At 44.5% G+C, this 26,272-nt stretch overlaps 1 protein-coding gene across 1 annotated transcript in view; it reads left to right on the forward strand.

The window, feature by feature from the left end:
• The window catches only part of EXOC6B (exocyst complex component 6B), a 1,740,488-nt gene that overhangs the window by 150,731 nt on the left and 1,563,485 nt on the right, over positions 1-26,272 (forward strand). Inside the window, exons 2-3 of the mRNA XM_086960104.1 lie at positions 19,626-19,791; positions 22,533-22,580. Coding sequence (XP_086816230.1) covers positions 19,626-19,791; positions 22,533-22,580 — 214 coding nt within the window. The remainder of the gene's footprint in view (positions 1-19,625; positions 19,792-22,532; positions 22,581-26,272) is intronic.

Consider the following 26,272-nt stretch of genomic DNA (forward strand, 5'->3'; position numbering starts at 1 on the left):
CTGGTAACCCTAATCATAAGACTGGAAGTTTGTTGCAGGATCAGCACATTATTTATTTCCTCCACCATCAATCCCTGATTAACGCCATTATAGCAATAGTTTAACTTGTATCTGACACCCTACACTTCAAGTTTCTGGGAATGCACCCTGCTTTTAGACAACTCACTTCTTATTCTCGCCTTCACTTTCACGCTCACCCTGCACTCGCAGCGATCACAATGCACTCGCACTGATCACCATGCACTCATTGCGATCACAATGCGCTCACACTGATCGCCATGCACTCGCACTGATCGCCATGCACTCGCACTGATCGCCATGCACTCGCACTGATCGCCATGCACTCGCACTGACCGCCATGCACTCGCACTGATCGCCATGCACTCGCACTGATCGCCATGCACTCGCCCTGATCGCCATGCACTCGCCCTGATCGCCATGCACTCGCCCTGATCGCCATGCACTCGCCCTGATCGCCATGCACTCGCCCTGATCGCCATGCACTCGCCCTGATCGCCATGCACTCGCCCTGATCGCCATGCACTCGCACTGATCGCCATGCACTCGCACTGATCGCCATGCACTCGCACTGATCGCCATGCACTCGCACTGATCGCCATGCACTCGCACTGATCGCCATGCACTCGCACTGATCGCCATGCACTCACAACATTCACCCGCTCACCCTGCTCTGTGATCACTCTGCACTAAATGTGCTTGCATTGTTCACTCTGTACCTCACCCTACAGTCACACGAGCACACTTCTCATCCTGCACTCATGTGACACTTCACTCACCTGTCCCCCCTCACTGCTCAATCTGTAGCTCACTCAAACAAGGCCATCACTAACCATGCACTAATTTGTCCCACTCTGCACTTACAGCCGAACCCAAATTCATATGGTCACCTCACTCAACCTGTAGTCACTCCTTTTACCCTACTCTCACACTGTTGCATTGCTCTTCGTGCAGTCACATGGGCACTCTTGTCACCCACACAGTGCAGAAGGTTAAAGTACCTGGTACACAGAAGATGTACCATTCACATCACAGAAGTGAGTGTGAGTAAACTATGAGTATTTTGTCAGACAGGTGCTATAGAGAGATGAGGTGTATTGTTGGTGAGTGGTAGTGAGGGAATTCATGGAGAAGGTGGAAAGACTGTTGCACTGTGTGCGACTAGGGCCAGCCCTGGCTGGGAGTGTTAAACCCCCCCCCGAAGTTCGGGTCTAGTGGATCCCCTGCTTCTGCCTATTATTATTTACATTTGTAGTGCGCTACTGTTACCAAAAGGTGTCCTGGGGCTAATAACCATCTGCCTGCAATGTGAGAGAGGGATCCGGGGTTGGGAGAGGAGAGAAGAGAGGGATGAAAGGAAGGGGTGAGAGGAAAGGGCATGGATAAACTGCTTAACTCTGCACAAGACCACCAGGGTTTGAAGGGACCCTTGCTGCTCCCGGCCATGGCCAGGTGAGCTTCTAATGTGGCAGCGCGTATTCCTGCGGAGTTGGAGGTCCTTCACAAAGGTTGACTAGACATCTTTCTGATGATAATTGCTGTATTTTGGTTATAAACTGATACTGATGGGGTGAAATCTTTCCTCCGTGTTACTGTGTTTAAAAAAAATTCAAAATAATAAAGCCATGCTATCCCAAAATACGCAGCATCACAGAACATTATTTAAATTTTCTACTCACACAATTTAGTCAAGCCTGTCGCATAATTTGGTACTCACCTGCCTCAAAATTCCAGTAGCCCTGCCTAATGGTTTAGAAATTTTTGTCAGAAGGGGGTCCTTACGCCTGTAAATGTTGACAGGGCGGTCTCGGCATCCAAACGTTTGAAGACCTCTGCCTTAGTGTGTACAATAAATGCTTAACACTACCCTCTGATAAAGCCTTACTGCTCACCCACACTACCACAAATAGAGAGCAAGATAATAGCTGCTTTAGCCTCTGCCTACCTTGGGGGAGCCACTGGACTCTGTGCACACTATACCTTACTTTGGTATAGTGTATACCGAGCCAGCTTCCTACAATAAGCAGGAGTTATAATGATCAAGTTACTCCTTCAAAAGTTTAATTCAGGTTTCCCTCAAAAAATTCACAATAAGGATGATAGAAGGTTGGTTGGAGGACATAAGAGCTGTGGTGCAGAGGAGGATTCTTCTCTTACATCTGCTGTGACTTATCATTGATTGTACTTCTTCCTAAATCAGTGAACTGTTCAAAAGTTAACGGTTTGATTCTTAGTTACTGGAATACTGCAGCATCTGTTTGTTTAACCCAGCAGTTGAGATTCCCCTTGGGAGCACATAAACCTTTCAGTTTTTGACCCTTCAGTGGAATTCCTGAGCCTGTACTATGTTTTGTAGGCATATGTCTTCTAGGTCTTTCAATATAGTTTGGGTCCAGCAGGGTCTCATTAAAACATCGATGTGTAGTGGGATAGGTTAATTTTATATCTTTAACGTTTAGCCCTGGCAACACCGGTACACCATATTCATTTCCTGTGACTTATTTTGTGGCTTTGCTTAAATATTTACCTCTATGTTAGCCTTTTACTAGCTCACAGTAGTAAGATATTGTCATGAATTTTTGTGTTGTTTAAAAATGCGCGATCCACCACCCACGATAAACACACTCTGTAGTTTTGTTTGAATGTTCATTTGTTCACAAAATGTAGAGTTGTTGTTTTTGTGTCTAAGTACCAGGATCATTTCCAATTTCTGTGCGTGTTGGGTACCTTTTTGAAAGAGGAACCCTTGTGGCATGGGTTATGAAGGTTGTCTACATTTAAAGCTTTGTGTTAGATTTCATGGTAAAAAATCCATGTTAATTAAAGAGATAGTTTATAAGCTTAAGGACTATCCTCTCCTGCATTGTGTTTGAGCATACACATTGGTACAGGCCTTGTATTTTTTGGTGCTGTCACTTGAAAAAAGACTTGTGTGAAAAGTGTGCTGGCTTCCTTAATTGACAGCTTGACTCTAGCAGTGACCAGCAACCCAGAGGTTTACCCTACAAACTAGTGTGGTTTAAACCAAAATAAATGTTCTGTCTGTTATTGGTACACCCCTCTTTTGTTATACTTGAACCATTTTTTTTTTCTTAACTGCCCCCATGACAGAATACAATTTTACTTGTCACTAAATTCCCCATTCTTGCACTTCTTTTCCAAATCAAAATAGTCTTTGCTCCTCACTCTCTTCTACTGCATTTGGGATAGAGCTGCTCCCCTCCATTATCACTTTAAAAAAATCTTTGTCATTTCGTGTAAATATGCTGTAAATCATTACCCATTGAAATCCCCCGTGCACCAACCGTCCCCCGTGATACAGAATCAATATCAGTCTCATGGTGACAACAATTACACAGACGAGAAGGGCAGAGAAGCTTTAAAGTCCAAAACAATACAGCATCTTCTTGTTGAAAATAAGCAAAATATATAAAACTCAAAGGATTATTCTGTAATGGTACTCAACATCCCCCCATCCTTTCCCACCCCCCTGCTACATTTGCCCACGTAACTGCTATTACTAGGGCTGTTGCGTTCCTCTACGTATGTCGCAAGAAGTTCTAACAAACCCTGAATGTCCCTCTGGTTACTCCACTGAGCCTTCTGCTCACCCGTCTCAACCATCTCTCCATCTCCTCAGTCCGTCGTTTCCAGTGAGGCTTTACCGGGAGATTCCAACACTGCTTGAATCATAATTCCCAGGGGAGTGTCATCTGCAATTCTGTCATCCCTATGGGTTTGCCTCAATCAATCAATTATTTGTAGAGAGCGCTACTCACCCGTGAGGGTCTCAAGGCGGTGAGTGGTGAAGCTGCTACTCTTCGAACAACCAGGTCTTGAGAAGTCTCCTGAAGGTCAGCAGGTCTGTCGCAAGTGGATGGGGAGGATGTTCCATGTCTTGGCGGCGAGGTGAGAGAAGGATTTGCCGCCGGTGGTCGCTCGGTGAATGTGTGGAACGGTGGCGAGAGCGAGGTCACCAGGGCGGAGCTGGTGGTTGGGTGTAGTAGATGAGTAGTTTGAGGTATGTTGGTCCGGCGTCGTGGAGTGCTTTGTGGGTGAGGAGCTCATAGGCTATCCTCTTGTTGACGGGGAGCCGGTGCAGGTCCCTCAGGGTTTAGCCGTGGTTCCTGCGTAGAGGGCATTGCCGTAGTCCAGCCTGCTGGTGACGAGGGCCTGGGTGACCGTCCTTCTGGTTCCGGTGGGGATCCATCTGTAGATCTTGCGAAGCATGTTGAAGCAGAAGGAGGAGACGGCTTTGATTTGCTGGGTCATTGACAGAGCTGTGTCCCGGATGAACCCCAGGTTGCATGCTTGGTCGGAGGCTGTCCGCGCAGCTCCCAACGAGGCCGGCCACCATGAGTCATCTCAGGCAGAGGGGGTGGAGCCGAGGATGAGGACCTCCGTCTTGTCCGAGTTCAGTTTCAGGCGACTGCTCTTCATCCATTCGGTGACGGCCTTCATTCCTTCGTGGAAGTTGGTTTTGGCGGTGGTGGGGTATTTGGTGATGGAGAGGATCAGCTGGGTGTCTGCTTATGAGATGATGTTGAGGTTGTGTGATCGGACGATGTTGGCGAGCGGTGTCATGTAGACGTTGAAGAGGGTCGGGCTGAGGGATGATCCCTGGGGTATGCCGCAGGTGATCTTGGTGGCTTTGGATCGAAATAGAGGGAGGCGGACTCTCTGGGTTCTGTCAGTGAGGAAGGAGGTGATCCAGTCAATGGCTTTGTAGCGGATTCCTGCGTTGTAGTGGCGTGTGCGTTCGGTGCGGTGGCAGACGGTGTCAAAGGTGGGCGAGAGGTCTAGGAGGAAGAGGGCCGCGGTTTTGCCGTTGTCTAGAAGGGTTCTGATGTCGGTGGCTGCAATGAGGGCGGTTTCCGTGCTGTGGTTGCTGCGGAATCTGGATTGGGATGAGTCCAAGGTGGTCTCTTCGAGGAAGTGGGTCAGTTGTCTGTTGGCGATCTTCTCAATGACTTTCACTGGGAACGGGAGCAGGGAGACGGGCCGGAAGTTCTTGAGGTCCTTTGGGTCTGCCTTGGGTTTCTTAAGTAGGGCGTTGATCTCTGCATGTTTCCAGCTTTCCGAGAAGGTGGTGGTCCCGAATGAGTTGTTGAGGATCTTTTGGAGTTGGGGTGCAATGGTGGAGTTTGCTTTGTTGAAGATGTGGTGGGGGTAGGGGTCTAACGGTGATCTGGAGTGGATGGTGTTTATGGTTTTGATGGTGTCTTCGCTGTTGACGTTGTTCCAGAAGATCATGAGGCTGGTGTGACTGGGGGGCGGTGAGTCTAGGGGGTCAGCGGCTGTCTGGGGGGGGACTGGATGTTGAAGCTGTCGTGGATGTCTATGATCTTGCGGTGGAAGAAAGTGGCTAGAGAGTTGCAGAGGTCTTGTGAAGGCGGGATGTCGTTGGAGCTGGGGTTGGCGAGTTCCTTCACGGTGTTGAAGAGCTCTTTGCTGTTGTGTGCGCTGTTGTCGATGCGTTCCTTGTTGGTGGTTCAAATGAGTTGGTGGTGCCTGTGGCTGGCGTTCTTGAGGGCTGTAGGATTGCCCGGTGATTGCTCGTGGCACCATTTTTTCTCTAGTCTTCGGCAGGTCTGTTTGGACGCCTGGAGGTCGGCTGTGAACCAGATGGCCCTTTTGTTGGTGCGTGTGTTTGAGGGTTTCTTGATTGGGGCGAGAGTGTTGGCGCAGTTGTCAATCCATTGCCTGAGGTTGCGGGTGGCTGTGTCGGTGTGGTCGATTGGTGGGTCCTGGGCGAGGGTGGTGATTAGCTGGTCTTCAGTGACCTTGTTCCGGCTGCGGTGGGGAATTCTTTGCTGGTGGTTGTGTGCGGTGGTTTTCTCTAACAAGAAGTGGATGCAGCGGTGGTCGGTCCAGTGGAGTTCGGTGGTGTGGCTGAAGGTAACATGGCTGCTGGCAGAGAAAATGGGGTTGAGCATGTTTCCGGAGGAATGGGTAGGTGTTGTGACAAGCTGTTTGAAACCGAGGTTGGCGAGGTTGTCCAGCAGTGTGGTGGAGTTGCTGTTGTCTGCGTTTTCGAGGTGGAAGTTTAAGTGTGACTCCTCTGCTCCAGCCCATTTGAGTAAATCCCTGCACCAGTCCTCTTGTTTAGGGGATCTAGGGCTGATCCAGCTGATCTCTATGCACCTTTTAGCAACAATGAACTCTAATATTGTAAAACAGCGGCTCAATTTTTTCTTTGGATTGTCAAGGAGGAGGTCAAGCACACCGTATTTAATTGTACGCGTCACCTCCCATCCCCTCAAAGATGTTGTAGTATCCCAGTCCCGTACAACAACATAACCGAGCACCGCCACACCATATGCAGAAAATCTGCCAGACTGTCTCGCATCTAGCGCTTAGTGTACGTACTTCCTGCCATGATACATTCAAGGGGATCCTTCTTTACCGCCCTCCTGGCCCCAGAGGTGATTTTTTAGAATCCATTGGAATGCTACTAGTGGAGGGACTCTGCTCCAACTCTTTTACAGTAATGAAGGATTTTAATTTTTATCTTGATGATCACAAAGACCCCGATACCACGAGTTGGTGACAGGTGATGGGTTTGGGGGATCGTAAACAGCTGGTAGAAGGAGATTAATGGGATAGCCCTTACCCACATGTTCAATACTATCTCCAAATCGGCACAGTTTCCCAAAAATTGGAAAATGGCATCTATTCTTCCTTTGCTTAAAAAACCAAACCTCGATCCCAAGGACCTGAATAGCTATAGACCTATTTCGCGCCTCCCCCTACCGGCAAAACTGATTGAGAAAGCCTTGAATGTTCAACTCAGCCTGTTCTTTTAGACTAACAATATACTGGATCCAACACAATTTCTTAGGAGCTGACATAGTATAACATAACACCATATTAAATAGGATTAGTTGGAGGAATGCGCTGTGACCCTTCTTACTGCTGCATATATCTTTGACCACTCTTTAGGCTCAAAGGCCTCTCTACTTTCACGCAGCCAACGCAGAGCGAGCAGTAGATATGAGTAATGAACTTACGTCTCCCTGACATAGCGAGAGAGAGAAGTGCCACCAAAGTCTGCCTGGGCTCAGGGACCTCAGGGAATGACGGCCATAGCTGTTGGGCCATGCCTGCTATTTTGGTGTATTGGATAAATTGGCATCTCCTTCCAAATCCGACATCTGCATCGTATCCGTTAGAGTTACAAAGTGACCCACCTGATACAAATCTAACAACATAATATAACCTCCCTTCTGCCACCGGTCCTCTGCCATCATTCGGGACATCAGCTCAAAAGGTCGCACTATCCATATATCTAATTCTGACCCATATGGCACTCTACCTATCACCCATCGCACCTCTCTCTCTCTCACACAAACTGCCCATGTGGCAGATAAAATGTGGTAATAAATCAGGCATGATTCCACCGCGCATTAGCAACACCCCCAGCTGACGACCGCCGTGAGTGTCATCCGGCAAGGTCCTCTCCCAGTTCTGTTCCCCGTCTAGCTAATGTCAAGCATGCTGTAGATGCACCGCTAAGTAATAAAGTTCCAGGCCCGGGACCTCCATTCTGCCCCTGTCCCATTCTCTCTGGAGGGTTCTAAGGCATACCCTGCTGCATTTACCAGCCCAAATGAGATCCACTAGTAAGCGGTTATACTCCCAGGAATACCTTCTTCGGTATCTCCTACATAGCACCCTGTAGTACATACAAGCATTGAGTTAGGACCACCATCTTTATGAGAGATCTTTTCCCAGGGACATCCGCAGCATGTTCCAGAATACTATAGAGGGATGCAGATTTTCTATCACCACACCAGATTTAAATCATACATCTGTTATTCGTGGGTGATGTAAATGCCCAAATATTTAACACTATCTATCTGCCAGGGTATCCCTACTTGTGGCAATTTGGAAATAAGCCCCAAAATCGTTCACGGCAGAAGACCGGCTTTACTCTGTGGAGTCCCATTTTGACTTATCTGATTCATACATGGATATGGCTGTGCATCTTGAATGGGAACCAGGTTAGGCTCCTTTTTTAGGTCTCGCCTACGCAGCGCGCATACGCTGCATAGGAGACCTTTAGCCTTAGCTCTGCTCTGTTTGGAAGCACATACTTGTGCTTGTGGCGGGATCCACCTTGCGAGAGCACGCAAGGGCGCGCCAAAAGCACGAGTATGTGCTTCCAAAAAGAGCAGAGTGCTCTCTCAAGCGTGCGCGCCTCACTCCGCCTCTCCTTCTTGCTCGCTCTTCTTGCTAAAGAACTGTTGGCGTTTAAAACCTAATTACTTTCGCTTTTTCATTAGCTAAGTTTCCTATTCCTATGAGTGCCTTACACGTAATATTTGTAGCAGCTCCTATTTACGAGCTAAGTTAAGGCAGAAGTGTGACATTTAGAGCTATATAAAGAACAAGTTGCTAATATGACGGTCTGTTACAATTTCTGATGTACTTACCACTACCCAGAACCGTATATTTATAACATTTTTATTAATATATAACAACTGCATACTATTTTTTTACTATTAATGGGCCCGAGTCTCACTTTCATTACCGTTTTTGTTGTTCTTTCGATGTGAAGTTTTCCTCATGAAAAGTTATATACCCCACATATTCAGTCTTAGAATTAATAAGCTACAATGCTCTGCTGTATTGAACTTGCGTCGTTAGCATACTGAACTATTTCTGTTTACATGCTGCAGATTAACGACAGCGCACATTTATGAGGCACTGTGTTAGACCTAAAACTTATTGACAGAGGTCCCACACCTTAGGCTCTAGTTCCACTTTGGCAGAATGAGGAAGTATCCTCCCTCAGTCACAGCCTTGCAGCTGATGTTGCACTCATCCAAAGGACATTTCCCACTAGCCCCCCCGATTAATGCCTCCTGGAAGTACCTTTATTTCAATGCTTCGCCCCAGAGGACTCTGGGGAGAGGAAGAGACGCACCCCAACTTTTCAATGAGAGGGTAAATTACTAGTCCAACTCACACAAGACGAGTTGTAGGCACATGTTTTGGCATCCTGCGTGGTCTCAGGAAGACCCATGACTTACTACCAACTACAGCTAGGAAAACCATGGTCCATGCCTTTACATCGAGGCTGGACTATGGTAATGCCCTCTATATGGGAGCGAATGCTAGGTGTATCCCGAGGCTTCAGCGTATACAGAATGCGGTGGCACAGTGGGTGTTAATGCTGCCTAAGAGAGCCTCTACTAAGAAGGTTCTGGAGACGCTACATTGGCTGCCGATCAAGGAACAGGTGCTGTTCAAAGCCCTGTGTGTTAGTCAACGGATTACACAGGGGAAAGGGCCCATCCATCTTCAAAATCTTCTCACCTTATACAACCCGACCCGACAATTGAGATCTAGAGGGGCAGGGCAGGTTAAGGTCCCTAAAATCAGTAGAGCGAGGATGGGAGGACGCTCCTTTCAATTTCTGGCACTACAACAATGGAATAAACTCCCTTTGAGGTTCCGTCTGGAGACTTCCGAGTTGGCGTTTCGTAAAGACCTGAAAACTCATTTGTTTCCAAGAGCGTAGGCAGGGATGGGGAGGTGGGAAGTTGTGGAATGTTGGCTTTGGGGGTTTTGATAAAGACGTACTTCAGAGCAGGGACACACTAGCTTAGTGTAACCAGGCGCTTTATAAAATTAGTAATAATAATTAGTAATAATAACTCCTGGACTCAAATATTTGGGTAGGCGTGTTTGTGAGTCTTGCCGTACTTTCAGCAAATGGGGAGAGTATTATTTCTAAACCTTTTATTCGATTTATAAAAAGATAAATCATCAAGTTACAAAATAAACACATAGTTCATCAACAATAAAAACATATTTCAATCAGCACATTGAGTTCAATAAGTCTTAAAACAACCCATATGATAAAAAAAACTCTTGGCCACGTTTAAAAGGAAATAAAACAAGCATTGGCATAGCTAATAGGTCTCGCCTTTGTGACCTTATACCTGTTTCGGCATGAAACAGTTCATGTTGTTGCACCAAGGATATTTTACTGCATAACTAAATACTTATAAGGTCCCAAAGGCAAGACCTATCGGCAATGCCAATGCTTGTTTTACTTGTTCTTATATGCATTGGTGCGGAGGGCACATCAAGCTGGCACGCCTCTAATGCTGTTGAGCATTTTGAAAAATCTGAGTACACCGGAGTGTATTCTACCACCTCTGTCTCCTATAGATGTGTACTTTCCCATAATGTTGGATAATCTGTCTGGCCGGATACATCTGGCTGTACTTTATACTGTGCTCCTGCTGCTCTCACTTGACAGATTTAAAAAAGTGTTCCGGAGGTCTTGGACCCTCCTCATGTAATCAGGGAAGATCTATATCTGTTTGTCCTTGACCTCGGAGGGCTATGTGTGCGCTCATGTTGTAGTATTATGACCTGATCTCTGTAGTTCAACATGCAGGCTGTCAACGCTCTAGGTGTCGCCCCTGGGCACGGTGGCGCAGTCATTGCTGTGAGGGTCCTTTCTATTGAAAAGAATTTCGAAAGGCACTTGGGTTTGAGTGTGTTGGTGATCCAGTCTTGAAGGAAAAGTTCCACAGAGGGACCCTCCACCTTCTCAGGGAATCCAATAAAGCAAAAATCGTTGCACCTGGTGGGCCCTTCAACCTCCTCCACACGCTCTTACACTTGCGCTACGCTGCACTTAATACTGGCCACTGTGGTTTAAGATCCTTGATTTCCATCTTGAGTCGCCACATCCTCTTAAGTAGAAGTCACCCTTTTAACCACCTTACGCAAATCTAGGCAAAGATGATTAATGGCCATGGACATTGCATCCATTTTGGTTTCCAGTGCGTTCCTTGATCCTTGGACTGCGGCCAGTATTTCAGTGGTGCCCTGCAGGCAATCTGTAGGCACCTGTGCCATATTAGCTTCTGCCCCTTTTCCTGGGGACCCGGTCCAGTGACTGTGTATTGCAGTATTGTTCTGGATTGCACTGCTTTCGATCCTTTATCCTTCCCGATGATAGGAATTAATTAACGGGAACCAATTAAACGGTATTTAGCCTGCCCCCACTAGGCAGTAATTGCAGGCAATCACAGCATCTCCCCTGAGTGCTTAGGGTTGGCTAAATGTGCAGCTGGCCTCTGCACACTCAGCTTGGAACCAGGATTCACCATCAACTCCTTGCACTCAGGACTATTGCCCCTCCACGGTAGCAACTGTGTGTCGCTTTCTTCGCATGTAGCAGGCACAGGAGCATCATTTGCAATACATTTGCATCTCCTCTGCCACCACGTGAGGTGCCTATACTTCACTTTTGCCATCTGCGGTCGAACACCCCAGAGCCTCCACTAATGTAAATGTAAATGTTTTTGTACTTGTATAGCGCACAGCTACCCGCAGTGGGTTTCCCGGCGCTTGTACGAATACCGCAAGGGAACCCTTCCTGGCTTTCCCTGTGAAGTGTCCACTCCTGGGCACCCCCATGGTGCAGACCAGGCATCCCTCGCGTTGTGGGGGCCATTGTGGAGACTAAGCAAGCTATTGCCCAGAGTTGCAGCGTGGGACCCATGATCAGAATAGGCACTGAGGCGAGAATATCCAGTCAGGGGAATTAATGAGCCCGAGACCCGCCGGGGCAGGAATCGAACCCTGGTCCCTGGCCAGAGCTCTGCATCGAGGTCTGCCTGCTCTAACCATTGAGCTACACTTCCCATGTCCTATCTTCAGCAGAGTAGTCTCATATCAATGCTATTGTAGTGCTTTCTCGCACGGTCAGGCAGCTGCCACAGTGCATCCAGCCCAGTTGCCAGGCCCCTACCACCCTGAGAGCCAAGAGGGCAGTACTGGCCCTAGACTTGCCCCCGCACCAGTCTTCAAGCACATAAATATATTTACAGGCCCCACTTATGTTCTGCTGTATCTCTCACTGGTTTGCCAGGCATGTTCTTTCATGGATATTGCCGGCTGGTGTGTAATTTAGCCTTGCCGCCTCTCGTGAGACATTGTCTCCATATCTGGCTTCTCAGCCAAGGTCTGACAGCCCTTGAGGGACCTTCTTTTGGTGTTCCTGCAGCTAAGGCATGGCGCTTGTGTTAAGGTGTTCCCACACATCTCAGTGCAGTTCCTGCTCTCCCTTTGTCCAGAGTGCTGTCAATCGCGGATACTCTACCCTTCAGTCATCCCCAGTCAAGGTTGCAGGTATTCCGCTGCCTCCAGCCCCAGCCAGCTATTCAGGTAGGCGCAGGTAGTGAAAGGCCATGGATCCTCCTGCCAGCGGTAGCCTGCAGCCTCAAGTTCCAGGCCCCAAGGCGTCTCCGGCATAGGCTTAGACCCCCTCTCATGAGGAGTCTTTGCGCGTGTACCCATTGGGGTCACCAGCTTTGCTATTCGTCAGGCCGCTGCGCGGGCCAGCACACTGGACTGTTCTCTCAGCCGTGGCCCTGCTCCAATACTCTGGCCGCGCCAGTCAGCGTGCACGGGGTGTTTTTTGAAAATTCAAAGTGCAGAGATGCCCCAGAGCAAACAATTCACTGGGGTCCATCGCTCAGAAAGCACAGGATTGTTCTCCTCTAGGCCGGAGCATTACTGAGGCACGTCTGTTCGGCCATCTTGGTTGGCCACGCCCCCATTATCACTCGCAGTATCATTGCTAGACTGCTCCCACTCCTCCTATTTTGTCTTTTTAGGTCTCGCCTGTCGATGCGCATGCGCATCGAGCTTGCGAGACTATGGGGGCTTAAACAGTCTTTAATCAACTTGCAAGGAATCGTGGCGATTCCTTGCAGTGCCCGTGACATTCAAGCTCAATGCGCATGCGCATTGAGCTTAAAAGCGCGTGCACATGCCCCCAGCCGCCTGCCTTGCATGTATTTTCCCTCAGGTGCACTCCTCCCACACCCCCGCTCCGCCCCCTCCCCTGCCTGCCGTGTCGCATTTCTTCAGTTCCCTCAGCCGCACTCCAGGCCCCTGCTGCTTTCACACCCTCTCCCCGCTCCGCCCCCTCCCCTGCCCGCCGTGTCGCATTTCTCCTCCCCCCTCCCCTTCTCTGCCTTCCCTCCGTCTTTTTTTTTTTTTAACCCGCTCCGCCCCCTCCCCTGCCCGCCATGTCGCATTTCTCCTCCCCCCTCCCCACAGCAATGCCCTCCTAACAACACACAGTGCTCCCTGATGCAATGTACTTATCTTTACTGAACACTGATTGGTGAAAGACTGAGACATACATGTCTGGTTCAGGCCTGCGGGATACACACAGGCCTGAAGCCGACTCTTTCGCCCACAGTGCTGTTAAAAGAATGGTTATCACACTTAAATGGATACCGACCTGCGCACATATCCTTTTGGTATCAGAACCCTTCCCACAGTTACTTCTTACGCTATTCGACCTAATTATTTTACGGTGCTATAGCCCTGTACTTCACACAATGACAACTCTGAACTGAACTCCCTCGGTCTTTACTTCGACTGGTATGCCTGAATTGGCGCGACAATGCATGGGTTTTTCAGCTCACCCCGTTTTCGCTGTGTCATGTGATGCCGGCTTTTCCATAGATGACGGTGTGGGAAAAAAAATCGCTTGCGATACATAGAGATGCTGTGGTTATGTCTGTACTCCTATGTAAATACCAGGATAAGTTGTTTTGACTGCATGTGTTTTTAGAGCCAGTCCATAGATACCTGCCCATTTTTTCGAACAGGAAAGTGGGCGGTTTTAAAACCAAATAGGGGGAATGTCTTTTTACCTTTGACTTCTAATGAAGCAGAGGCAATTTTAGGTGAGAACAGCTAAAATGAAACCATGCTTCAGCCATTTTAGACTTCAAAAATCGTGAGTCTCCTGCCTGAACATCCACCATCAACACCACTACCACATCCACCACCACATCCACCACAGTGTTTTGCTTACAGTCAATCTCAATCCAGTTTAACGATGATTGATTTTTATTCTAGGGATTTTTAATTCATTTCAGATCTTGGCAGACATCAGCAGGTTCCACACAAAACCGAGATAAAAACTGCCTGATCACTACTATTTTGCAGCATTTTGTTACCAGGAATAGCTACAATCACCTTATGCATTGTCTCTCTTCTATCTATCCTGACAATCTTATGTAGCTTCTAAGCCATGTTGCCAACATTGTTCACTTTGTGCTACTCTGAGCCAGTAATGCATTAGCTTATGCAAAACAGTTGTGTGTTTGCTACTCCTGTTTCCAAGGTCCATGCTACCTGCTTCCAGACAGTCATGCAGGCGATAAGAGTGACTCTTCTTCCAAGTTCTTCATTGTATGGTCCTTGCCTGTGGTTGCTTCAGACCACCGTGATCTACAAACACTTTGCAGATAGCATGACCAAAATCGCATATTCGATCGCTCCCATGGATTCCACTTCGCAATACAGAACAATTGTAAAGGTCAGGCGTCAAATAGACTGTGACCTGTGATACGCCCATAGCGAGACCTTTTAGAATTCTGTAAGGCTCTCAGAATCTATTTATTACTTAAACGAGGCTCTATTTCTGAGTGTGTTATCTGGTGTGCAGAACGTATTAGTTGGCTAGCACCAGGTCGCCCTATGGCTAATCACATGCTTTACATACTAATATGTAATACAGGAAGGTCTCTTTGTGTATGGCCCACAATGCTAGGAATTCCTAGACAACCTGAGAGCTCAGTCCAACTGTCTCCCTGGGGAAACCCTCAAACTGCCCCATTCAATCAACTTCCTCTCCTGATCTTGCATAAATGGAGTTGTCAAAAACAAGTCCTACTTTGTCTACCAGTGGTACTTATGGCAGTGCTGTCTTAGAGAAGGGAGTGCTTGGGGGGATTCAGAGAAGCCAGTCTGTAGTTTTTTCCTGAAGAAGAGGTGGTTGGTTTTAGAGCATAGGATAAAATATGGAGCATGGTGTAGCTGGTGTCCTTGGACTGCTGAGAGCCTGCCTCCTTTTGCGTACATGTCGGTTTGACGGATGTTATGTTACTTTTTAGCATTCACTACTTTGTAACTGCATGTTTTTTAATTGTAGCTGAAAAATATCATGGCTCTATAAAATCAAAATACATTTACATTATTCATATTTTTGTATATCTGTGAATGGATGTGACTGACAGCGCTCCGTGCTTGTATGTTGAAACCTAACGGGGTCCACTCCTCAGCATCGCAATTCATGTTTATCAAGTAACAGCTTTAATGTGGTCAGTAATCCGACCACAGATGGGCAAAATGGAAATTCATCTGGTTGCTGCAATTCCTGAGAGAGCTGTGGTTAGTAACATTATGTACCCTAGACGAAAACAATATAAACTTTTCAGATGAAACAAAATGCATGTGAAAAAATAACATTAAGACATTTCAATTAGTTTCTATCAAACATATTGAAACTTCTGGGTTAGCACAGAAACTTAGACTTTTAGACTGCACCGTTTCCGATGCCTCAGTCCTGATGATTGGACAGTCTTCCTTTTCCAACACCAGAAGGGCACTGTCCTTTTCTGGACAGACGCTGAAGCCCTCACATGGTTCTGTACTGGAAAAGGATTGCTGGTCTTGTATTGCAAAATAAAAGACCCATTTGCTATATTGGCATTTGGGTGTTGGGTGTGTAATTTGGGGGCTAATGGGAACGCACTTCTACATGTTCCCCTCTCTCCTTCACACCCTATGGGAAGAAAGTAAGAGCTACAATATTAATAATGTATGTATCTGTACAAAAATGAATTGCCCAAACCCATTTGCCAGACTAGAATTATTCGGAAGTGTGTTTGACAAGGACACACCCCATGCGTGGTTAACGCTTCCAGGAAGGGCAGGAGTTGACTTTCCATGCTCCTATCTGCTGGATTCTATTAGAGTGATGATCATAGGTGCTCTTTGTGGGCAGGCACCATAATGCTCAACGTCCCCTGTGAGGCACTCTCTATCTTAGATATAGTAAAGGGGCCAAGAATGCACTGTTATTTTAACCATCTGCAGTAATAATAGACCGTAAGGTCTGCTTTCCTATAATGCGGAATCGTGATCTGCTGTTTCCTTTGTACAATGCCAACTGCACTGTTGATGCTTTATAAATACAAGATGCTCTCATTGTAATATTAACCACACATATATCATTTAATCCCCAGCAGTCCTATCTCCGCTACAGTCGGTTTTAATAATTTGTATAAAAAGAACTTCAACAATGAAACAAGGTTTGGCACTGTGTACCCAGACTTCATCTCTTCTAGTTCCTGACATTCTCCATGTGGCATAGAAGGCAGTCTGGGTCATGTCAGTCACTGTAAATGGTGGAACCAGCATGTACATAGCATCCAAGGCACATCACTCTTTTATGTGCTCATTATAGGAAAGAAGCTAGGGAGGCCTAGGACTGACATTTAACTTTATAGATGGTCTTGGCTCTTTTTCATGTAAAACCCAAAAAGCTAGCACAACTGGATCGACTCACTCACAAAGCCTGAGGCTGGTTTGTAGCTGTGGCTGTAATTGGCCAACATGGATTTGAACTGTGCAGGACCTTACTTCTAAGATCTTCCAAATATTGTAATAGAAGTTCTTAATAGAGTTAGATCAAAATGAGTTGATCAGATGATTGGCTTAGTGACTTGAGCCTGATATTATATACTTTTCACAATATATTTTATTTGTATTCATTGCATTCTATGAAAGGGACTCCACAGCACCAAACAAAATTGCTTATTTCAAAATGTAAAATACAGCAAGTTCTCAAAATGCCTTCTGTTTCTAGAGGTCCACCTGATAAGCTACTGCTCAGAGTTAGTCTTTGTTCTCGTTTGCTCCCATAAGACTCCAAACCGGATTACAGTTCAAACTAACCCACTTCAGCTGTTCTCACACAGGATAGGGCTGTGACCTGGATGTTTTTAGGAAAGAATTTACCACTTATGGTAAATTATTTCCTAAAAACATTTTCCGTACAAATACCTTTTTCAAAAGCATTAAGCCCGTTCAATCGCCAAAATACCTGTACGTAATATTTTTCTCTCTAAGAGAGTTGTGATGATCTCTGCAATTTCACTTTTGACTGTCATCGTTTTGACGCGGTGTGCAGCGATTTAATACATCCTTCCCATATATTTTTTTCTAAAAGGCTTGATCGCTGTCATTTTTATGAAGTAGCATTGTGCATTTTGAAGTGGTGTGTTTTTCTCCATAAGTTACGTCTATCCACAGGACAACACCAGATGAACATCTTAGGGGCTGTGATTCCTTTTATTAGGTCTCGCCTCGGCAGCGCTTGTGCTGTCTCTTTGAGACATGCTGTATTCAGGATATAGGCATGAAGCTCTGCCCCTCTTTTTAATTGGCTCCTTTCAATGTCATTTGTAAATGGTGGTCAAAAGTCTTAGTAGTCCCTCCTTAGTACTGCCCTTTCTCTTCTTGTAACCTCCCTACATGACACCCACTGTTACAAGTGTTGTTACTCTGTACTTTATTTACAGTCTGTGAGCACTACTTTCTTAAATAATTTTTTCCAATAGCAGGTGCGACATGCTGTCCTACAACCGCTTGCTTTTTAAGCAGCATGACACACGCATTTTAGCTCATCTTTTTTGCTTTAAGAAAAGTGGCCATGCCATTAACGCTGCTCAGGCTATAATATATTTTTGGGAAAGCGGCATGCGCACTTTATTTTATGGGTTTTAATTTAACCTAACCGCGCTGTGATCTTTTTTCAACAGCGTGGCACACTTTATGTTAAAAAATGGCAGCCACGCATTTCTTTTGATATGCGCGGCTCACCCACTGGCAACACACAGTGAACCACGGGCCGTGCAGTCTCTCAGGTCGCAGCCCCTCTTTAACAGCGGTGCACGCGTTATGTCAAAAAATGGTGACCTGCATTTCTTTTGGAATGTGTGGCTTGCCCACCGGCAACATAAGTTTTTTGGGGAATGTGACAGCAGATAGCACTTGATCACCCATGTGGGTTTTGTTGCGGAGTTATTTGATGCTTGATGTTGGGGCGAGCTGTTTTTTTTAAGGATTGGACAATCAAGGAGCCAGTCAGCTGACTTCCTGCACTGCAGCCCAGCACGCCGGTAACGAAGGGAACACAGGGTTTTGCATATAGCTTAAGTCTGTCGGGTGGAGACAAACAATCCATTTTGCACGTAACTATGAAGTTGCTGGTTGTTTTCCTGTTGGAGCTAGCAGCAAGTAAGTGTCGGAGTTATGCGAATACACCAAAGACGTCAGAGCGCTTAACAATAGCACTGTAACATCAAACGAGCATTTGTAGCACAATAGGTCTTTCGTTACTGAAAGTTTGAGCTATTGGTGTTGTATCATTTTTTTGCATCGCCAATAGCTCAGACTTTGAGTAATGCGAGAACTATTGCATTGCAAATGCTTGTTTCTCTCATTTTCATTGGATCATCTGATTCCATTTGAGCAAGTTGCAACACACAGCATCTGTAAATTGTAAGTCAACATGTCTTTGACTAAACCATATTCTTATTAAGTTGTTTCTGTTTTCTGTTGTGTATACTCTTTACTCAGAGGCAAAAAAAGTATATTGAATATATCAATCTTTTCATCAGTCTTTGAAGTTCTGACTTTATTCTCCTCAGCATGTCCACAAATGCTAATTGTTTTAGTGGTGGCAGAGCGTGGGTAAAAGTTCTTGGTCAGAATCTTGTTATGGCAAAATATTTCTTTGCCTTATCTTTGTGAATTTATTTTATCATGATTGGGGCACAATCGTAGTAATCACTTCCTCCGGGAATGGTCTCCAATGGGAAGACCGGTTTTTCACTAATTCTCCCCCGTCCGGCCTGATCAAAAAAATCTCCCATGGGTGACAGGCCAACAAACCTGATGCTTGACAGTCTGACTTTTCAGTATCTAAGCATGCTTTCACTCCAGTCTTCCTTCATCGAGTATGTGAAGGGGACCGCTCTGTGCAGTTCCATGTCCTTTTCACTAACTCATCTCTAGAACCTGGCTTCAGCTTTGTCTATGGATTTTGCTACTGAGTGCAACAGAACTCTCTTGGTATTAGAATGATAGTGCCAGGTTGTCGATTTTGGAATAACCCACACAACCCAATTGTTACCAGTAGTTTCAAGAACCTGATCTTGTCTTATTTCAGTTGCCGTTCACTTTTTAAGGAGGGCACGGGGGGAACTCTTAAAGAATACAGCCATGTTAACTCGGCCTCCATGCCACACCCAATCCTGTGTCATTTTGAATCATTTACTACCTACATACAATATAATCATGGGATTATGGAACCAATTTGGTGGTTAGTATTGGTACATAACTATCACTGTCTCAGGCTAGCCCTTAGTTTGGAATTGATATCAGTCTGGATTTTTTTTATTTAATGAACATTTTTACCACTTGGAGTCACCAAAATACCGAGTGTTCTTAATTATGCAAGGATTATATCCTGCTAATGTGCAAGTTTGATAGTGTTTGGTTAGTGCTGCGGTTTATACAAGTTGAGGCATAGGTGTGCTCTGCGAGTTTTAAAAGAATATTAGGAAAATATGCGACCAGTAAGGGAGGGATATTCAATGCAACTTGTTCGAGTTCACAGCAATATTTTAAAACAGCACTTGGAAGTTATGTTGATAAGTTGACAAGAAAGCATCCCTAACCCATGTTCATTTCCTATACCCTAGATCGGTTTATGATGGGGAGGAGCATGGCCGATTCATGGAAAAACTGGAGACTCGAGTCCGAAATCATGATAGGGAGATTGAGAAGATGTGCAACTTTCATTACCAAGGCTTTGTGGATTCCATAACAGAGCTTCTGAAAGTGAGAGGCGAAGCGGAGAAACTCAAGGTAAGGCTTTGTGAAAGTATTTTATGTTTTCCAATATGGCCCATTAATGTCAAATTAAAATAAAGGTAGATAATCTTTTGTGAGAAAAGGAGGACAAACAAAAGATAGAAGGTGAAGATTGAAGAAAAAAACCTATTTGATAGTCATGAGAAGCATCTGAGAGGTGGACCAATAACAAAAAGGGAGTATAGCTATGTAATCTCAGTTGTTGAGGATATTTCCAATGAAGGGAAGATATGCAGTCTGGGACTTGCACTGTTAACTGAGTTGGGTCCAGATAAAATAATGGAAGTTATTTGATGGCCTTGGTACAGGTTTGATATTGAGCTAGCAGCAATACAGCAATTCCATTTATTCTTATGGCAGTATTTTTACAAAACTAGATCTTCACAGTCTTTTTATCTGACTGTGTGGCCAAAGAATCTATTTACTGAGATTCTAGAATCTAACTCGCAGTCTTTATTTTTCATGCCAATGTGTCCATAATTGACTTTCAGCACTTTACCATCCAAGGGGAACTGCTAGGCCATGTTACACAAATGATATACTCTGTTGGCTGCTTTCTTTAGAATAGACTGTGCGAATGGTGGACTGGCCAGTGCTTTGCCAGATATTCTTAATAACTATCTTGATTTTCTTGATATTGGTGAGTACATTGGATGGGATCTTAATTGTCCTTTCACCAATTTGTCACCTGGAACTTTGGAATTTAATATTGCCAGCTGTATGAGACAGGAAGACCGTAGCACAACCGGACATGACCTTTTCAGATCACTGTGCCTCATGGTTTATTAGCTTTTCACTAGAACCCAAAGTTGAAATTATGGGAAGATAATACATTTACCTGTGATGTGTCCTGTTGGTCTACATGGTCTAGCATGCATCACAATTTGTCAGAAGGTCGTTCTGTAATCTCAGAAAACTATTTGCTTCCTTCTTGCCTGCCATCTGTAGCAGTGTGCAGCAGCAACTGAGCGAGAGCCTGCCCAGGTTGTGAACTTTAATTCTCTCATTTGATAGTATAGTGAGACGATAGTTATGCATCCTTCTCCGCCTCCATGAAGGCATCTTTTTCGTAACCTGTTCTGCGTTTAGAAGTAGTGCTCAGCCTCAGATGTCGGCTGTCTCTGTGTAAGGATAGGGCATATCTTTATGTAGATAGCTGTTGAATATAGATTTTTCTTTTAGTTATAAATTGATTAGTGTATGCAGACCACACGAGTGTGCATAACATGTTAAGTATATGAGAAGAATCCCTTCAATAGATCAAATTATACCCATTTAATATGAGGGATTATCGTAAAATATGAATTATATTAATATAAGACCACATAATTAGGACCGGGTTATGATCCTTCCCAAAAGTGTGCAGTGAAAAGGCGGCAAGAGCTAAGCAGGAGGCCAGTCTTCAAATTCAAACAAGGACCATCATTTGTTATCAACACATGAATGATTAATCAATTGCACAATCCAAAGGTTGGAATCTGTCCATATTTCGGCGCCCTCCCAGCGATCCAGACCATCACATACCTTGTGGAAGATGTATTGTTAGTATGCATTGAGTGTGCAAGAAGGCAAGGCAAGAGAATACAGTGGAAAATAAAGGTATGGCCATACTGAAAACATCTTCAATTGAATGAACTGACGGTCCTACTCGCTGCAATGTCCTTTGAACGCAACACTATATATGTGTCTACTCCACTTGGTTCACAGTTGTTCCTTATTGCATTTAAAATGTAATGACTAAATAATTAAAACAGGTAGCGGAGCTCAAATTTCAATTGTAAATGTACTTTGTTAAAATGCTAATAAAATGAACTTTAATATGTTTTGAAAGTCATAAATAATGGGGAATGAATTACTTTTTGTTCTTTGTGATAACTTAGCGATATTTGAAAACAATAGCAAGCAGATGTTATGAAAATGTGGATTCCTGCACATGAAGCACACTTGCTTTACAAATTTTTAATATCCACTTAACCTAGTGAACATGCAGGCGATCCCTTGCTGAGCTGCTCGAAACCCAGCCGGACCTTTAGAAATAGCCTGCCACATTCCTTCTATGCCTCTAATTTTCATGAACGTTTGCCAAATGGATAGTTTCTTAGGCTCAGAAGTCCTGCTTTTTCCAGGAACACCTTTTTTCTCGGACCGATTTAACAAATGTATTTCATGCTTTCTCGTGCCCTACCCCTTTATGCCTCACCCTTATGCATACGTCATGCTGCATAGGTAATTAATCTACTACAATTTAATATTCTTCTTTCTAAAGTTGAAGCAAGTTTCCTGATGGGATAATAAATAAATTCTGCCAACTATGCATTTTTTTCACTGTTACTTGGTGACTTAAGCTTCCTTCTAGTCTAGCTATTGGGGGCGTTTGCTAGATCAGACCCTATCCTTATAGTTAAGGTCATAATTAGGTAATGGGACGTAATTTGAGATGCCAGTAGAATCTGGACTGGGAAGGTGTGGGGCAGTACTGACGACAGCAGAGAAAAGCTGGTGAGTCAGATTCTGTGCCTTTATGGGTTGATTGTATCCTAACAAAACACCTATTGCAGTGCTCCATATAATGAAACAATTTTTGGCTTTTCATGAGTGGCTAAAATACCTGATAGGAATGCTTTGCTTGGAAAAAGTGAGGAAAAGGTGTTTGACACAAATGCTGTTACTTCAGTTACAATAATTTAAATAGAATGACATTTTACTGTACTTTTGTGTTTTTTTTGTTTAAATAGAACCAAGTGATGGACACCAACAGAAGGTTGCAGAATGATGGGAAGGAGGTAAGCCTGGAAATTTTGAACTTGATGATGGAAGGCGTTTCCTTACAAAACAGATGTCATTTGTTTCATTCAGCCAAGGTCCTGACTTCAGAAGCACCATACCTCCAGCAGAAGTTTTTTCCCCCAGAGTTTTTTGTTTAGTTTATTAGCCTCCAGTAAACACTCATGTAGCTTGTGAACTCATAGCTTACAAAAAGACAACTTAGCTCCCCCCACTTTCCCTACTCCCAGGCGGGATTCGTTTTTAAAATAAGGAGTTGAAAATGTTGAGAGTACGAAGCCGACCCAGACAAGAAAAATTTCTTACGTCTTTTAACATATACTGTATGAACAACCCCCACTTGTGCGCAAATATTTTGGGTGTTTTCCTGAGTGCAGGAAAGTGGATTTGTTGTATTTTATGTATTGGCTAGGATTCTGGGAGGGCCAGCACTCGAGTGGAATGTTAGGGTGAAAGTTGGGAAATTTGAGAGATCCCCGTTGCGAGTTCAGGGCGATCTCTGTGGCCTTTTGTTGTATTGTTTAAATTCCATCTTACAAAGTGAGAAATTGTTGGAACTGGATGTGCGATTTGGTGGCAACACTGGAAACAGGATTGTTTTATTTGGTTATTTCTGGGCTAACATTTGTTTCAAGGAATGGAAGACTCAAGGGAAAAGGTTTGTGGCCGCTAAAGGTGACCTCATTTTGGGATGGCCTTATCAGCAAGATTTGAACATGAAGTTAGACCTAAATGCAGTTCCTCCTGTGTTTGCGGTGGAAGATGTAACATGATTCATGTGTGGTGGATGTAAAGTCACAATTTCCAGTTTTTTTTTGTTATACATTTGGAAAATTTATAGGGTTTAAACACAAAATTGTTTACTGGATAATGCAGTTCCAATTAGACATACAGTTCGTAATGTTCCGCCTACTTACAGAGTGACGTTGAGAGTTGTTACAGGATTTATGTAACAAGGATGTAATTTAACTTATAGAATCTTTACCATAGGTGTCTCCGATGGTCATTACTTTGAGGCATTCAGAAGATCTCAGACTGTGTGTGGACCTTAGGAGCCTTAACAACGCAATATGGATTGACAGGCATCCTTTACCAAATTTGAATAAACTAGTTTCCACTCTGTCTGGGGCCATCTTTTTCTCCACATTCGACTTAGCCAGTGCATACCATCAGATAGTTACAAGAGGAATCGTGCCATTTCACTGCATTTGTGACCCCAGAATGAATGTTTCAGTTCTGCAGCGTTTGATGAAGGAAGCATTGGAAGATGCTCCTGGGGCGATAACATTCCTAGATTACATTTTGTCTATGAGAGGAATGAGGGAGAGCATCTATCCAATCTAAGAGGTGTTCTTTCAAGGTTACGGCAAAAAGGCTTGACGCTAAAAGAATCGAAATGTAGATTAAAATGTGATGAGGTGGAGTATTTGGGACACTGTATTTCTATTAAATTTAATTGTTTAAACAAGATCATTTCAAAGCAGAAGCGGATGCTCTTGTTCCAAAGACAAAGGAACAATTTTTGGGTCTTACAGAGCTTTACTCTAAATGTAATGATAACTATGTTGCTAAAGTTGAATATCTCAGCAAGTTGTTGAGAAAGAACAATTAGTTTTTGTGGGGGCTAGAGCAAGATAATGTTTTTGTGGATTTCAAGAAAGATTTGGTCTATGCTCCTCTTCTTAAGTCGTTCACTGTTGGAATGGAATACATTGTTGCTGTGGATGCCAGCAGTAATGGATTTGGGCCACACTATTAAAAAGATGAAGGATGAGAAGAATGTGGTGTTGTATGCGTCTAGTGCTTTGAGGGAGCACGAAAGAAACTACTCCGTGATAGAAAATAATTATTGCCATGTACTTGGGCAGCAGACCTTTTCAGGCAGTTTTTGTGGGGAGCAGGATTTCTGTTCTGAACAGGTCATAAACCTCTGGTTTATGTTCATTCTCCAGGTGAGGGGCAGGAGTTTGACTGCTAGACAGGGATATTTGGCAGCAAAATTGCAATAATATCATTATAGGATTGAGCATGTTCCAGGAAGATTGAATGTTCATGTTGAAATTCTCTCGCAATTGCCATTAAGTACCATGTCTGATGTGAGTGATACTGAAGGTGACTATGAAGTGGCTTATACAACAGAGGACATCAATGGTTGGGATCACTCTAATGGTGATGTGGAGATGATTTCCAAAGAGTGTTGGGTGGAGCAATTGATAAAATGTTAACTTTGGTGTCTGATTACATGATTAAAGGTTGCCCAGATGAGCAGAAGTTGGGTGGATAAACAGCTTTACTTTTTAAAGTATAGAATGAGTTGATGTAGGAATGATTCTGATTGTTTTGTGGAGATAAAATTGTCCCACTTTTGTTGGGGGGGGAATATACCAATATGTCCTTCATGCCCCATTAGGAATGTCTGCTACCAAAAGGCTCATTTGGAAATTCTAATGGTCGCCTGGTTTGGATTGTATGTTGAGGGAATTGGTGAGAGAGTTGCGGTTTGTGTGCAAATATCGACAATATGGTAAAACTGTGTGTCACAGAATCTTCTCAAGTTGAATTTGCTTCTGGACCTTGGAGGAAGTTTGGTATAGACATTTTAGGATCATTTTGTACTATTCCTAGGAAAGAAATATTTGCCATTATTCTTGTTGACTATTTTTATAAACGGCCTGAGGTTAAAAGGTAACTTCAGAAGTAATTTTTGAGTTTTTGGAGGAGTTTTTTGCAGGGAAGGTTTGCCAGACGAAGTGGTTTCTGGCAATTGACCCCAGTTTGTTAGTAAGTCTTTCCAAAGATTTTTTGTCAAGGTGTGGGGTGAAACATAAAAAGCTGTTCATTATTATCCCAGTCCGTGTGGTTAGAATATCCATTCAGCTGGCATGCAAGGAAGGTTTGTCTTGGAGGATGGCTTTGCCAGCAACATTCATATCGCACTATGCCCAATTTGGTCACACCTTGTTTGGTTCACCTTTTGAACTGTTACGCGGCAGGAAGCTGGGGACTAAGTTGGCTCCCTGGTTGTTGAAGGAGTGTTGTTTGGCGACTGAAGTTTACATTGACTATAAGAAAATCAGGGATCGTGTAGAAACCTATCAAAGGAAAAAGAAGAGGATTATGAATAGGAGCAGAGAAAAACCGTTTGGTGTTAGACTTTGTGTTGGTGACTGGGTTTGCATCAGGATGCCTGCCTGGAAAAATGTAACTTCTATACCACACAAATAGAATCAGCTCAAAACTCGAGCAAACAGTTATTCCAAGTGGTAAACAATTTATCTAACCCTACGGTTCCTGATTCCATAGAACCATCTCAAGCTTTCTGCAACGAAATTGCGGAATTTTTTAAAGGAAAGGTCACAGATATTTTTAACAATTTCACTAAAAAAACTTCTGCTGCTACAGCTGGCCCAGTTGTTCCCCATATATCCACCGGGCCAACTCTGGAAGCGTTATCTTCACTCTCTCAGGCTTCCATAGATGAAATTATGAATACTGTCAAATCAGGATCACCCACGGACCCTTGCCCCCCGCGCATCCTTAAACTAGTATCTGATCAGACAGCTCCGGTGCTTACCCATATCTGCAATACGATGTTCCTGACAGGTGACTACCCTAAAATCTGGAAGAAAGCCATCGTGAAGCCCCTTCTAAAAAAAGCAACACTAAATCCAGCAGAGTTAAAAAGCTATCG

This window comes from Lissotriton vulgaris, chromosome 3_1 (genome assembly GCF_964263255.1).
Source record: "Lissotriton vulgaris chromosome 3_1, aLisVul1.2, whole genome shotgun sequence".
NCBI classification, from domain to species: domain Eukaryota; kingdom Metazoa; phylum Chordata; class Amphibia; order Caudata; family Salamandridae; genus Lissotriton; species Lissotriton vulgaris.